The following is a 14,667-nucleotide window of genomic DNA, read 5'->3' as shown; positions in this document are numbered from 1 at the left end:
GGTTAAGAGTGAAGATGGAGGGCTTTTGAGTTATATAACATTATGATTAACCGATTTTAACAATATAACTTGTTTATATTTAAGTAATATTTAATTTTTTGTTAATTTTTTTTTTACAATTTTAACAAGACAATTACTAAAATAACATTTCACTTGAAAATTCTATATATATAATATCTTCTCTCATTTTCGCAAACCCCATTTTCCCACTCCCTTTTTCTTCCATTCTTTCATTACAGTATTAATAATACAATATTGACCTCACAATACAATTATCAAATAATTGGAAAGAAGCAAAACAACAAAAGTATATTCACTCCCATTGCCACGCCAAGGTACATTTCTCACTTTTTTGTTTTTGTTTTTTATCCTGTTTTCTTTCAGCTTTTATATGTATATATATACATATAAATGAGTTGATTTCTTGAATTAAAATGACTGTAAGTAGCCATTTTTTGTATTAAACTTTTGTGTAATCTATTACACTTTGCTATAATATTTATTTTGTTTATTAATTTTTTTTTTACAATCTTAATAATAATGCAAACCATATATTTGTGAAAAATCTCTCAATGAACTAACTTTATTAAATTAGATTGAGATTTTCAACTAATATACAATATGTGTTGTTGTTTATGGTTTGATATTTAAAATGAATACTTACATTGCATTGATTAATTGTACTACTTCTTTATCTTTCTTTCTTTTTTTTTGTTAAAAAAAACATATTGGATATGTGATGTAGAGTGGGTAGCTAGCTTTATAAAAAAGCTTAAAGGAATGTCTAGACAAAAAAAACATCACAAAAAATAATGACACAGAATCCAGCTGTGTGGATTACTTGTTGGACATAACATGTTCGAGGTTGTACATCTAAATTCAGAAAATAATAGTAAGTAACAAAGCAAGATCTCAATTATGCACATGAGATTTGAGTTGATCTTTGGATTGCTAATACTATTTTTACATTATTTTGTATAGTTGCTAGAAAGCCAGAGTTTCTGAATTCCAGACTTGGCAAAGGTCGGAGGCAGAACACGACTGAGATGACTGAGATGATTGGAAGATGTTAGAGAAAAAATATCTCACATGGAAAGTGTGTGAGTATATTTAATAATACATAAAATCATAAGTTACTCCACTCAGATGTAACCTCATGCTTCTTACCATATTCCAAAAAAGTGTCCAAAAAGATAGCCGTATGTATCTGATCCAAATCCAAAAGAGTCACTTGTGATTTGGAGATAGTGAGCTAAAAAGAGTCAAAGAGTCATGTGATCAAGTCATTCAAGATTGGAAAAGTGATCTCATATACAAAATAACCATGCATGAGTTTAATTTCTTTTGAATTTTGTTATGAACTTGTGAAAATATATACAGTACTTACATATATGATATAGCTCCAAATTTAGTATGACTCTAATTCCTCTGTTTATTATGTCAACCAATTCATTCACTCGGATATCCAACATATGAAATTAGCTTTTAACTGTTTACTCACACATTCAAGACTACAGCTTGTAATTGTGATTTGTGTCACATTTTCCTGGATCATTCTCTTCAGCCTTTGTTCTCTGTGCCTGTATATATCACTAGGATTGATCACCCTAGTTTGATTTAGATTTTGATTTTTCCTACTGTACTAGTGTGAGAGAACCAGAATGAGTGTTAGCTTTTACATCTGAATTTTTTTGGTGAGCTAAGTTCTTCAAGTCAGAAAGTCTTGTAAGAGTGCAATCTCTTCGTTTTGATAGTGCATTTGACTAAAGCCAAAGCTATCTTGAGTTTTCTTTCGCCATCTCTCGTTTGTGTTTGTAAGTGTCATACATTTTGTTGTTTTGTTTTTTGGTAATATTATGATTCATCTGTTGTTTTGCCAATTGTATCTGGAAATTTGGTGTTGTCATAACGTCTTCTTGTTGCTTACGTGGCATGGATTAAAGTTTCTCTTATGGTTAATTGACTAGATTTTTGGTTTTGGATTTTTGTGGTGTGTTAAATTTCTTAACGATTTTCTGTTATAAGTGTGTCTTGATTTGTTAAGTCAATTAGAAATCTGATTATATTTTTGGTGAGAAACTTAGCTCTGCTAGGTTTTGGTATTTTTGGTTTTCTTTGTTTTTGTTGTTTTCCACGCACATAAAAAAAATTAGTCACGCGTGTAACAAAATGTTTGAATCTAGTTTTCAGTACTGTAAACTATTCGGAATTTTCTGAAAATTTGCAGGATGCTCTAAATAGCTACAATATACACGGTCATAAAAAAAATCGAGCCGAAAACTGTTCACGGGTTGTAAACACTGAAAGCCCTACCGATAAGGCTTAAAGTGAAGCCTCTATAAGAGAATTGCCCTATATATATATATATATATATATAAAAGTTGAAAGAAAACTAGATAAAAAGCAAAAACAAAAAAGTGAGAAATGTACCTGAGCGTGGCAGTGGGAGTGAATATAATTTTGTTGTTTTGCTTCTTTTCAAGTCTTTGATAATTGTCTTGTGAGGTCAATATTGTATTATTAATATTGTAATGAAGGAATGGAAGAAAAAGGGAATGGGAAAATGAGAGAAGATATTATATATATACATATATAAAGGACAATTCTTTTATAGGGGCTTCACTTTAAGTACCCTACCGGTAGGGCTCTCAGTGTTTCTCGACCCGTGAACAATTTTCGGCGCGACTTTTTTTTATGACCATATATATTGTAGCTATTTAGAGTATCCTACAAATTTTCAGAAAATTTCGAATAATTTACAGTACCGAAAACTAGGTTCAAATATGTTGTTTTCCACGCGCATTAAAAAAATTAGTCACCGTGTTTACAACCGTGTTTACAACTCGTGAACAATGGTTGATTTGTGAATTTTCATGTTTGTTTATTACATATCATCATCATCATCATTAGTTGTAATTTTGTTGAGCTTCACGCCCTTTCTTCTCTTTGAAGACATTAACTTGTCTCTTGATTAAACTGTGTAATGTTGTTGAATGATATCTATGTCAAGATCTTTCAGCTTCACCACTGACTCAACATGACCCTTGAGTGTATGCAAATCCCTAAGCCTGCAATCATAAATCGAAAGAAATTTAACTCGACAAATTCAATCATTACAATTCTTATGATCAAAATATGAGTAAAAATATTTTATTTTGCAACCTCAGCTCGGTGCCTGGCTTGTTCTGCAGTCTCTGAAAGCTCCCTGAAACTACTTTTTCCAGGGAAAATTTTGTTAGATTCCGGTGGTCGAGGACCATGGAGTGTTCTCTGTGCTTCTGCCCATTGTGCTTCTCTCTCTTCTTTTTTATGGTCTTTCTTTGTGGTAAAGACAGTGTGTCATAATGAGAACGCAAGAAAGCAACCAATAAAACAAAAGGAGAACTTTAACAATGAATTGACTTGTTCTCCAATCACACAAAAAGTTACCTTGTTCTCCAAGAGATTGTCCCAAGCCTTTCCACTAAGAACATAGCGAATAGCAAATTTGAGAAGATCAAGAGGCACATATGTTACTCTAATATATAGCCAGATTACTCCAGCCCAGCCCCAGACACAACTAGTGATGCACATTTTCCTCACGAGGACGGCCCCCCACAGGGATCCGCCCCTAATGGGGAGGGGACAGAGATAATTTTCAATCCTCGATTGTTAAATGAAACGGGGACCTATTTAAATTTTTATATATTTTTTTAATATTTTATATATATTTTATATCTTTCTTTATGTGTTGTTGTAGTATAGTAGTAATTTTTTTTAATATTTTAAATTTTATTTAAAATAATGTTTAATATTTTAAATAATAAATATTGTGTAATATTTTAATTTACATATAATTTATGATTTTTTATTTTTTATTTTTTTAAATAAATAAATTCTCCGTAAGAATTCTCCGCCATAATAAGGAATTCTCCACCCCACCCCTGACGAGAAATAAGTGAGAATGAAGATTAAAAATATAAATAGGGACAAGAACGAAGACGGGGGAGCACTCCCCCATCAATTCCCCGCCCCATATTGGGGCAAACCCCATATTGGCATAGACGGCAATGAAAGTTGCTATCCGATGATTCTCATTAAGCTCTTCATTTTATTTTATTTTGTTCCTAAAAACACTCCAAATATATTCATGAATTTAGAATACAATGCTTCAAAGTTTATCGTATTCATAATTGATCATAATTTGTTTTGAGGGTGAAAAAAAAAAAAAAAAAAGCTCTCATCTATGAGTTCATGTGCTACACCATTGGCTTAATTGTGTAGGACAGTGGTTCACAATAATTGACTCAAACTTATCAATAATGGGGAATATATCTCGAAATACACATCCCAGTGGAGGAAAGCACTCTCTAAATGTATGTAAGGCCTCCATTTAGCTTTGAAGATGTTGAGACGCAATTTTTTTTTTTGAAAGGTTGAGTCACTTCTGTAAATTTGCTAAAAAAATCTCTTGTATTTTATTATTTCATTATATAAAATATTTAAAGGGTTTATATTTTTTTTTGGACATTATGTTTTTTTCGATTATTTGTTTGGATCTTGTGTTTTAAAATATTTATTTTTAGGCTTTATATTTTGTAACATAGTTCAAATAGACCCATAAACTCAATTTTGATAAAAAAAATTAATATAACAACACATTTTTTAAGCGGAATGAATTTATTTTTGTTTTGAATTGTTAGTTTAGTGAATTATTTGTGATGTCAGTTAAGAAAATTTTGATCAAAATCGGATTTAGGGTTCTATTTAAACCATTTATTAGAAAATATAGGATCTAAAAAATAATTTGTCAAAACACAAGATTTAAACCGGAAATGAGACAAAATACATATTCCAACAAAATATAAACATTAATATATTTTTTGTATGAAAAGATCAAAAGATAATTTCTTTAATATATATATATATATATTTAGGGAGCGATTACAATGCATCTACTTTTTGCAATATTGGTGCATCTTTTTTCTATTTCGGCACCTGAATAATTATAATTCTAAATTTTTTTATATGATGGTGTACATTATAGATAAATAGAACATCCTACAAATTTTTAAGAAATTCTGAATAAATTATGATACCGAAATAGGTATAAAATGTCGGTTGCACACGTGCCTCTTTTTTTGTGTACGCGTATAAAATTGGACAGTTTCGTAAACTATTCAGAATTTCTTTAAAATTTGCAGAATATTCTAAACACTTGTAATGTACACCGTCATATAAAATGTTTTGAAATTATAACTATTCAGATACCAAAATAAAAAAAAATACACCGATTAAAAAAAAAAAAAGTGATGGATCGTAGTCGTTTTCTTATCTCGATATTTAATATATATATATATATAAAAATATACTTTTAAATACAATGAATGAGCATTAGTCTTAACAAAAGTCTACCCTCAAGTCCTGCGGCGACTAAGGGCAAAACTGTAAACTTTTAAAAGCGCGCGAAGTACGGTTTGGCCGTAGCAGAGAGGCTGAAGCTGTAAAGCCAAGGCACCACCAAACCGGACCACACTGGCTCACACATTCAACCAATGGAACTCTCTCAGTTGACTTCAAAAGCTTCTACTTGCCGGTTCTTTCTCATCCTCGCCGCCACCATCGCCGTCGCTGCCGTAGACAATGACGACGCCATGATGTCGAGCCTCCTCGAGGCCATATCTCCCGCCCCAACCGGCTGGTCTCACTCTGCTGACTATTGCTCCGAATGGAAAGGCGTAAACTGTAGCTCCTCCGGCCGAGTCACCACCATCAACTTAGCCAATCTCGATCTAACGGGAACTCTCCCTTCCAATCTCGCTTCTCTCTCTGAACTAACTCACTTCAATCTCCAAGGCAACCGCTTCTCTGGGCCATTGCCTTCCTTCGCCAACCTTTCTTTGCTCGAAGAAATCTTCCTTGACCACAACAAGTTCAACTCCGTACCCCCTGGTTGTTTCCAAGGACTCACCAGTTTGGTGGACTTGACTATGGATCAAAATGGCGATCTCTTCGTGTGGGCTTTTCCCATTGAGCTTACTGGATCTCGAAGCTTGGTTAATCTAAGCATGGTCAGTTGTAATGTAAATGGTTCCATTCCAGACATCTTCTTCGGTTCCTTCCCGAACTTGCGAAACTTGAACCTTTCTTCCAATCATCTCAGTGGAGTTTTGCCTCCGAGCTTCCCCGACTCAGGAATTCAGAAACTCTCGCTTTCTCAAAACTCTTTCACGGGTCCAATCCCGGACCTGTCGAAGCTAGACACCCTTTCCGAGCTCCAGCTGCAGGGTAATCTATTCACAGGCGTTGTTCCAAGCTCATTGATGTCGATTCGGAGCTTGCGAAAGGTGTCTCTGATGGACAATCGGTTGCAGGGTCCTCGGCCTTCGTTCCCTCCGTATGTCACCAAGGTTGATGTTCTGGGTGGCAACACCTATTGTAAGGACACTGCAGGACCTTGCGAAAGGCAGGTAGATGTGTTGCTTGAGGTTGCTAGAGATTTGGGGTATCCTTCTTTGCTGGCAGATTCTTGGCGAGGGAATGATGTGTGCAAAGGCTGGAGATACGTCAAATGCGATACACTAGGCAAAAACGTTACGTTGGTGAATTTTCACAAGCGCTCTTTCACAGGGAAGATCTCCCCTGCTTTCGCCAATCTTACAGAGTTGCAGAGGTTGTTGTTGAATGACAATAAGTTGACCGGTCCCATACCGGATAGCTTAACACTCTTGCCTCGTCTTCAGCTTCTTAATGTTTCTTATAACAATCTTAGTGGAACAATTCCTACGTTTCAATCGACGGTGACATTAATTACTACTGGTAATCCACTTTTGGGGAATCATACTTCTAGCTTGGAGCATAATGGGACTTCATCCAATGGTACTTCACCGGATTTTTCTGGTATAAATCTTTGCATAGTTATTGATGTCTTTTTTTTCTTTTTTCTTTTGTCAAATTGTTGTGAAAAAAATTAGAGAATTGTTAAGGGGCAAGTGTTTTCGTCCGTTCCAAAGAAATTTTTTATATGAAGTATTTTATGGTAGGAACTTTAAAAAGAGCCCCATTTGTTGTATTTTTTACCTGTGAATAATTTTCGGCATGATTTTTTTATAGTCGTGTGTATATTGTAGTTATTTAGAGCATCCTGCAAATTTTCAGAAAATTCTGAATAATTTACAGTACCGAAAACTAGGTTTAAACATGCTATTTTTCAAGCGCATAAAAAATTAGTCACGCATGCAACAAACTATTTTTAAACTAGTTTTCGACATTGTAAATTATTCGAAATTTTATAAAAATTTGCAGGATGCTCTAAATAACTACAATATACTCGGTCATAAAAGAAAAATCGGGCCAAAATTTAAATTTAATAAGTATTATTAGTTATGATACCACCGTGTTGAATAATGTTCTTCAAGTGAAGTATTGAAAGAATGCCATATCTGAGAAAGTTTAAGTGTGAAAACTTGAAGTGATCAATCTAAGGAAATTTGCAAGAGAGACAAAGTATAAAAGATTTTTTTTTTGTTAATGTAAAATCAAAGATACTTTGTAGAACTTGTATTTTTATCTTAGTAGATTTCTTTCTCTCGACTAGATCCCAAGAATTACTCATTACTTTGTGTAGTGGTGAATGTGTGATTCTTTTACATGTTATATAAGCTTTCATTGAATCTTGACTTGCTACTTCAATAAGTTCACAATACTTGGGTAGTAAATCATGTTGTCAAGGTTTATTGCAGGGTTTAACTCTCATCAATAAGTACTAGGCAACTATTAATAACAAAGATACACCTTGTTAGGGACAATGTCCCGGAAAGAAAAAATAATAATCACTCCGTTTCTTATATAACCATTATAAAATTGCAGTTTTTTAAATCACTGCAGTTCTTGTACTGAGCCAAAGGCCAAGCTTGCTCCATCAAGAACCTCAAATTGAGACAAAAGGGTCAAGCTAATTGGTATCAAACCAGTGAGACTACTGTCATATTCAACAATAAACTCTTCAACATTGTAAGATTAGCAAAAGCATGGGAGATCGTCCCTGAGAAATGCCACTTAACAAAATTGACTGCTACAACATTTCCCATCTGAATCACAATTAACATACTTGCAGCCTTCACAAGCATCATTTTCTTTCAAAAGGTTTGCTGACACTGTAGAAATATATATAGTGAATCACATAACAATTTTCCTATTAACTTTTTTATTCATTTTGATGTATTAGCTGATGAATAACATATTGTCACAATTTTGATCAAGTGCACTCGGTAAAATCAAGACGAGTTTACTTTCTTATTTAGGACTATAAAAATGTACTGCTAGAAAACTCAGCAGAAAGTGAAGTTGAACTAGAAGACAAGAAAGGACTGGGTGGTACTTGCAAGGAATCAACACTCCCTTCCAACATTTCTATCACTTTGCTCATGGTTGGTCTGTTTGCAGGGTCAGCTTGCACACACCACAAGCTCACAATTATCATCTTCTTCACTTTTCTTTTATCTTCTTCATCACTAATTCTCTTCAGGCTAACTTCTTCGTCCAATTCGAGTCGTCTATAAACCCAATGTGGAAAATATATTTCACTAGTATTATTATCTTGGACATTGACATTTTGTCTTCCACCAACTATTTCTAAGACCATCATTCCATAACTATAGACATCAGACTTGTACGAAATCACTCCAAAGTTTCTACTAAAGATTTCAGGAGCAATGTATCCAATAGTCCCTCTTGGACCCAACATAGAGCTTAGACTTTCCTGTCTGCTACAAATCTTAGCCAGGCCAAAATCTGAGATTTTGGGCACAAATTCTGCATCAAGAAGAATATTGTGAGGCTTGATATCGAAATGCAAGATCCTTGTGTTGCAACCGCGATGCAAGTACTCTAATCCCCTAGCAATGCCAAGTGAAATCTGGTAGTATGTTTCCCAATCCAAGTTGTAGTCATTTTCGATTGAGTTTTCATCGAAAACGAATTTCTCAAGAGATCCATTAACCAGGAACTCATAAATGAGAGCTTTTTTTGCACCATCAAAACAAAAACCCAATAAAGAGACAATGTTGACATGAGAAGTTCTGCTAATGGTTGCCACCTCATTGATGAAATCTTCTCCATTAGTGGTCTTTGATTCATTTAACACCTTCACAGCAATAAGAGAGCCGTCATGTAACTTTCCTTTGTAGACACTACCAAAACCTCCTTGGCCTAATTTTTCTTTGAAGGAGTTGGTCATTTTCTTAACCTCAGAAAAGCTATATCTTCTAACTTGGAGTGGCCCACAGTTCCTTAGAAAAGTCTCAATGTTTCGATGAGCAGGATTCTGCTTCTTCCAGAAGAAGATTAATTTTTTTATTGGAAACTTCTTTAGGCAGAAGAGCAGCATTATCATGATTAGCCCAATTGCAACAGCTGTTGCAGCTGCATTAGTGAAAAAAAATGACAAACTTAAACTTCAAATCTTATTAAAGAAAATTACACAAACTGAAACTTACTACACTCTTTTTTTAAATTGATGTATGGCTCCTATGTTGTGTTAAGTATATCTGGTGAAATGTTTATTTTGTTTAAAGTAAATTACCCAAAAAACTGTATAGAAGAAAGGTTATCTTTCACCATAATTACTTAAAGTGGGAATTGACAATAATTTTACCTATTGCAACAATAACCTTGAATTCTCTTCTGTTTCCTGCAAAATAGCCAAAGTACGGTAAAAGCAATATTCATTCAAATAAGTAGAAAAAAAAAATGCTGCAACATAAATGACATTTGTGTAAAATCATAGAGCCACATATATTAAAGAATCTCACAACTTCAGACATTTTCACGTTTCCATTAAACTTGTATGAATCTTATTGTCATTATATGCAAGTACGCACATAGAAATTATCCATAGAAATATACAAAAAGAGAAAGCAAGATAGATCTAAATCAGTATAAACTGTGGTAATGTTAATTTTACCTTTTACTGCTTTAACTGGAACGATGTTCAGTTCTCCTCCTAAAAATAAATCATGGAAGTATAAGCAGATATTCATTAGACAAAATAACTAAAACTTAGTATAGTCTGTATACTAATCACCATAATTTTACTTTCAAGGACTCCACTTGGGTTGGGACAAAGCACAAAGTATTTACAAGAAAAACTTTTAAAACAGCATAGTATCATGTGTAAGCACTTTAATCTCTGCTAGAAAATTTATCCCTTTGATATGATAACTTTCCCACCATCAAAAAAGATGTCTTTGATTGCCATCATCTACAGTCTACTCTACACTCTAAAACCATTTTTTGATTTGAATGATAACAATATGAAAAGAACACAAAAAAAAAAAAAAAAAAAAAACCAGTGACATCAGCAGCTATGCAAAGATTTATACCAGGCATAACCGGAGGAGTACCATTCGATAAAGTCTCATTATTATGCTTCAAGCTAGAAGTATAATTCCCCATTAGTGGATTACCAGCAGTAATTAAATCCACCGTGGATTGAAACTTTGGAACTGTTCCACTAAGATTGTTATAAGAAACATTAAGAATCTGGAGATGAGGCAAGAGTGTTAAGCTCTCTGGAATGGGACCGGTCAAGTTATTGTTATTCAACCACAACTTATGCAACTCTGTAAGATTGGCAAAAGCAGGGGAGATCCTCCCATCCAAATGCCGCTTGTGAAAATTCACCTTCGTAATGTTTCCTTGCGAATCGCAACCAACGTAAGTCCAGTCTTTGCAAACATCATTCCCTCGCCAATTTTTAGCGAGCACTGAAGGGTACCCCAAATCTCTGGCAACCTCAAGCAACACCTCTACCTGCCTATCGCAACGACCAGGAGTGTCCCTACAATAGCTATCGATCCCCACAACATCAACAATGGTTACGTAGGGAGGGAACAAAGGTTGAGGACCCTGCAACAGATTGTTCTTCAAAGACACACTTCGTAAGCTCCTGATCGATATCAATGAGCTTGGAACAACGCCAGTGAATTGGTTATCCTGGAGTTGTAGATCGAAAAGGGTGTCTAGCTTTGACAGGTCCGGGATTTGACCAGAGAAATAGTTGCCAGAAAGCCAGACTTGGGACAACTTGGTCATGTTCGATACTACGTTGATTGTACCTACTAGTTTAGTTTTCTGATTGTCGAGCATGAGTTTCTGCATCCCAGATTCAGCGAAGCTCGGAGGCAAAACCCCAGTGAGATAATTGTGAGAAAGAGTCAAACCATGCAAGTTCGGGAAAGAACCGAAGATGTCTGGTAAGGTACCCCTTACATTACAACTGACCATGCTTAGATTAACCAAGCTTGGAGATCCAGTAAGCTCAATGGGAAAATCCCACTGGGCGAGATTGCGATTTTGATCCATAGTCAAGACCATCAAACTGGTGAGTCCTTGGAAACAATGAGAGGGTACGGACGTGAAATTGTTGTAGTCAAGGAAGATTTCTTGGAGAAAAGAAAGGTTGGCGAAGGAAGGCAATGGCCCAGAGAAGCGGTTGCCTTTGAGATTGAAGTGAGTTAGTTCAGAGAGAGAAGCGAGATTGGAAGGGAGAGTTCCCATTAGAGAGAGATTGGCTAAGCTGATGGTGGTGACTCGGCCGGAGGAGCTACAGTTTACGCCTGTCCATTTGGAGCAATGGTGAGCAGAGTGAGACCAGCCGGTTGGGGAAGGAGATATGGCCTCGAGGAGGCTCGACATCACGGCGTTGTCGTTGTCTACGGCAGCGACGGCGACGGAGATGGTGGCGCCGAGGATGAGAAAGAATCGGGAAGTGGAAGCTTTAGGAGTCCATTGAGAGAATTTCATTTTGTTGAATGTGTGAGTGTTAGTCAACCTGGTCCTGTACGTCCAAACGGTTCTTCGCGTGCTTTTAAATTAAAACTTGTAATTATGAAATGTTTACAGTTTTGCCCTTGAGTCGCGGCAAGATTTTCTAAAACGTTATGATAATAGTAATACAGGAGGGTAGACTTTTTGGGAAGACTACCAATTATTATTTTTTTTTAATTATTGAAGAAATTAGTTCTTACACTTTTTTGTTAATATTTTACAAATAAAAAATATTTAAATTAGTTAATAATATTAGCACTTTTTCAAATTAATTTTATATTAGTTTTTAAAAAGTAAATCCTAAAATTCAATTCAGTTTACTTCATTGCATCGATTCACTGATCAATTTTTAATATGTCATATTATTATTTTTTAAATGAAAGAAAAATTATTAATTAATAATAATAAAATATTAAATGGTTATAACATAATTTAAATATTTACATCACTATATGTAAATTATGAATGTACAATTAGGTACATATAGTTTGTATTGCATCTAGAGCACACCCAATGGAGTAGCTAAAGTGTCTTATTCTTTATAATATAGAGAAAAAATAGTTAAATAATTTTCTAATGAGTGATGTAAACTTATATTTTTTTACATAAAGGAATAGTGTTTTTCTATATGTAGTGAAATACTATTCATCAAGCTATAAATATTTATTATTTTTTTATAAACTTTTGTATATTTATGAATGTGATACTATTATATTTAATTATTTTATTTCTTAAAATGGATAAAATATTTTTTTTTAAATATAATATTTAAATGATGTAGAGAAAAATAAAGAAGCTGATGTATGGTATAATGTAAAAGTTTGAGTTAAATTATAAAAATATATGTTTTGGTGATGTATTTTGTAATACATTTTCTCTATAATATTTAGCTAAAACTCACAAAAACATATTCAATCAGCTCTCTTGACGCCGTTTTTCGTCAACAGTGAAATAAGAGCACGAAAACAATAAATAGTTATGGCCAGAAAAATACAATAAGACAAACAGGATTTTTTACGTGGTTCAGCAGTTAACTCTGCCTAGTCCACGAGTCTTTATTATTAGAACTTAAGATGATTTCTGGAAATTCTTCAAGAATGAATTCTCCAGAGTTTCTCTCAAGATCACAAAAAATCGGTCATTTCAATGGTACATGACTTCTCTATTTATAGAGAAGATCTCAGAATACTCTCCCACACATTTCGGGAAGTTATTTTGTATATATAAATAAATTTAATGGTATTAAAAGCCTATAAATCATATATACAAGGAAACGTCCCCTGAAAACCAGGGGATGTATAACTGAATAATAAATAGCCCTTTATTATAGGGGATTTACAACAATGAATGTAGATTGCGTCTCTCCAAAATGACTCACTAAGATATTCAAAGTTATCTATCTACATCGTCAGTGCCGTGTTCACCCAGGTCTCTTAATGACTTTCGAGTTGTAGCATTTTCCCCGAGATCATGTGGCTTCGAGCTCACACTTATGTCAGGCTCGGAACCCCTGATCCGAGGTCATCCGAGAATAGACGTACTTCGATGTCTGTCTTTCGAGCTTGTGAGGGTTTCGAGGCTACCATCTTCAAGGTTGCCCTTGCTTTGTAGGATCGGTGCTAAGGTTGCGGACACGTGTTCCAGACATTATGAGCCCATTCTTGACGAATCCAGCTTTCGAGATCACAATTCTTAATGCTCAAAATCTGGGTGTAACATTTTGCCCCCTCAAAAGTATTTGTTCGAATCCCATTAGAAGGAAACTTTTGAACTACTTTCTTCGGGAACCGCACCGTCACACATACTTGAGGGTGGACGCGTGTCAGTTGGGTATTGCTCATCCAAGGTACTCGAGTACCTTGGAAATCCGCCCACGATCGTTCGCCTACCACCTTTTCGGTGCCATCTTGTCATTTTTCCCTGGCAGTTAGATTTTATAAGGATTCTCACCAATGGCTCAGACTAATCCATTTTTATCACTTTTTACTTTCTATATATAAGGCCCTGGACATCTTCTTCCTCTTATTTTACACTCATCAAAGAAAAAAGAAAAGAGACAAAACCAGAAGCCATTCCAGAGAGCTTTTTTCTTTTGCATGTTCTCCCAGCCAGAGAAATAAAGGACTGCCAGCTTGTTCGAAACCGTAAGGTTATACCTGCAGCCTCTCCTTCAATCGACGATTTCTCTGCAATCGCCATCATTGTGTAAGTATATGATGATCTTTTCATTTTCCATGCCTATTTCTGTCCGTGTTGTTCTTTTATTTTTGGGAATGCACTGGTTTATTTTTTTTTAGTTTGACACGCCAGGAGGCTCTGGCTGATAGGTATTTAAGTTTAAGTTTTCATGCTAGGTTTAAGTCATTGGTTCCAAATCCAGTTTTGATGTAGAACAAGCTCAAACAAGGTCTCTTCTTTATGGGTTTTCAAAATTCAAAAGACATATCTTGCACACCAAGATATCGGGTACAAAATCTTGGTTTTAAAGAATGCACAATACCCAAAACTACCATTTCTGAATAACCATCACCTTTTTCCCTGATATTTCGGGATTCTAAAAAATTAGACCCACTCCCCTCCTTTTTCTCGTAGAATAAACGTTCTGACCCTTAATCGGGTCTCCAGGATCGAGCTCGTTTCGTACCCAAGCACTTTCCGAGCTTGTCTTACCAAGCTCGTAATTATTGAATCCTTGCATGCATGGCCCTCACCATTTTTTCTTTCTCGCTAGATGTCACAGAATCTGGAAAGACTGTGGGGGTCGCTACTGACAATTCCGTATTCGCCAAAAACTCCGAGCCCAGAATCGTTGTTTGCTCGGAACCAACGTCTGATTCGTGAATACAATCTCGCGCGCGA

The 14,667-nt window shown here is 35.0% G+C and overlaps 3 protein-coding genes across 3 annotated transcripts; 1 reads left to right on the top strand and 2 right to left on the bottom strand.

The window, feature by feature from the left end:
- The first annotated feature begins 5,534 nt into the window (after positions 1-5,534).
- Positions 5,535-6,953, top strand: LOC133821747 (receptor-like kinase TMK4). The gene has a single exon (XM_062253893.1). It carries the CDS (start codon positions 5,535-5,537, stop codon positions 6,951-6,953), a length of 1,419 nt encoding a protein of 472 aa, XP_062109877.1.
- Positions 6,954-8,153: 1,200 nt separating this feature from the next.
- LOC133821908 (rust resistance kinase Lr10-like) lies at positions 8,154-9,519 on the bottom strand. The gene has a single exon (XM_062254081.1). It carries the CDS (start codon positions 9,371-9,373, stop codon positions 8,285-8,287), a length of 1,089 nt encoding a protein of 362 aa, XP_062110065.1. The 5' UTR covers positions 9,374-9,519; the 3' UTR covers positions 8,154-8,284.
- Positions 9,376-11,784, bottom strand: LOC133821746 (receptor-like kinase TMK4). The gene is made up of 4 exons (XM_062253892.1): positions 10,329-11,784; positions 9,944-9,982; positions 9,651-9,670; positions 9,376-9,402 (listed from the first exon to the last, which is right to left on the bottom strand). The coding sequence occupies exons 1-4, from the start codon at positions 11,782-11,784 to the stop codon at positions 9,376-9,378; spliced, it is 1,542 nt and encodes a 513-aa protein (XP_062109876.1).
- Positions 11,785-14,667: the final 2,883 nt, after the last annotated feature.

Source organism: Humulus lupulus, chromosome 3 (assembly GCF_963169125.1).
Source record: "Humulus lupulus chromosome 3, drHumLupu1.1, whole genome shotgun sequence".
NCBI lineage: Eukaryota > Viridiplantae > Streptophyta > Magnoliopsida > Rosales > Cannabaceae > Humulus > Humulus lupulus.
This window is presented reverse-complemented; position numbering and strand designations above follow the sequence as displayed.

Bases quoted from the DNA above. Each gene is read 5' to 3' on its own strand.
- LOC133821747 (XM_062253893.1), top strand. From the start codon at position 5,535: ATGGAACTCTCTCAGTTGACTTCAAAAGCTTCTACTTGCCGGTTCTTT.
- LOC133821908 (XM_062254081.1), bottom strand. From the start codon at position 9,373: ATGATAATGCTGCTCTTCTGCCTAAAGAAGTTTCCAATAAAAAAATTA.
- LOC133821746 (XM_062253892.1), bottom strand. From the start codon at position 11,784: ATGAAATTCTCTCAATGGACTCCTAAAGCTTCCACTTCCCGATTCTTT. The intron at 9,983-10,328 runs GTTTTTTTTTTT...ATTTATTTTTAG, and splicing joins CATAGCTGCTGATGTCACTG to GAGGAGAACTGAACATCGTT. The intron at 9,403-9,650 runs GTTATTGTTGCA...TCACTAATGCAG, and splicing joins GAAACAGAAGAGAATTCAAG to CTGCAACAGCTGTTGCAATT.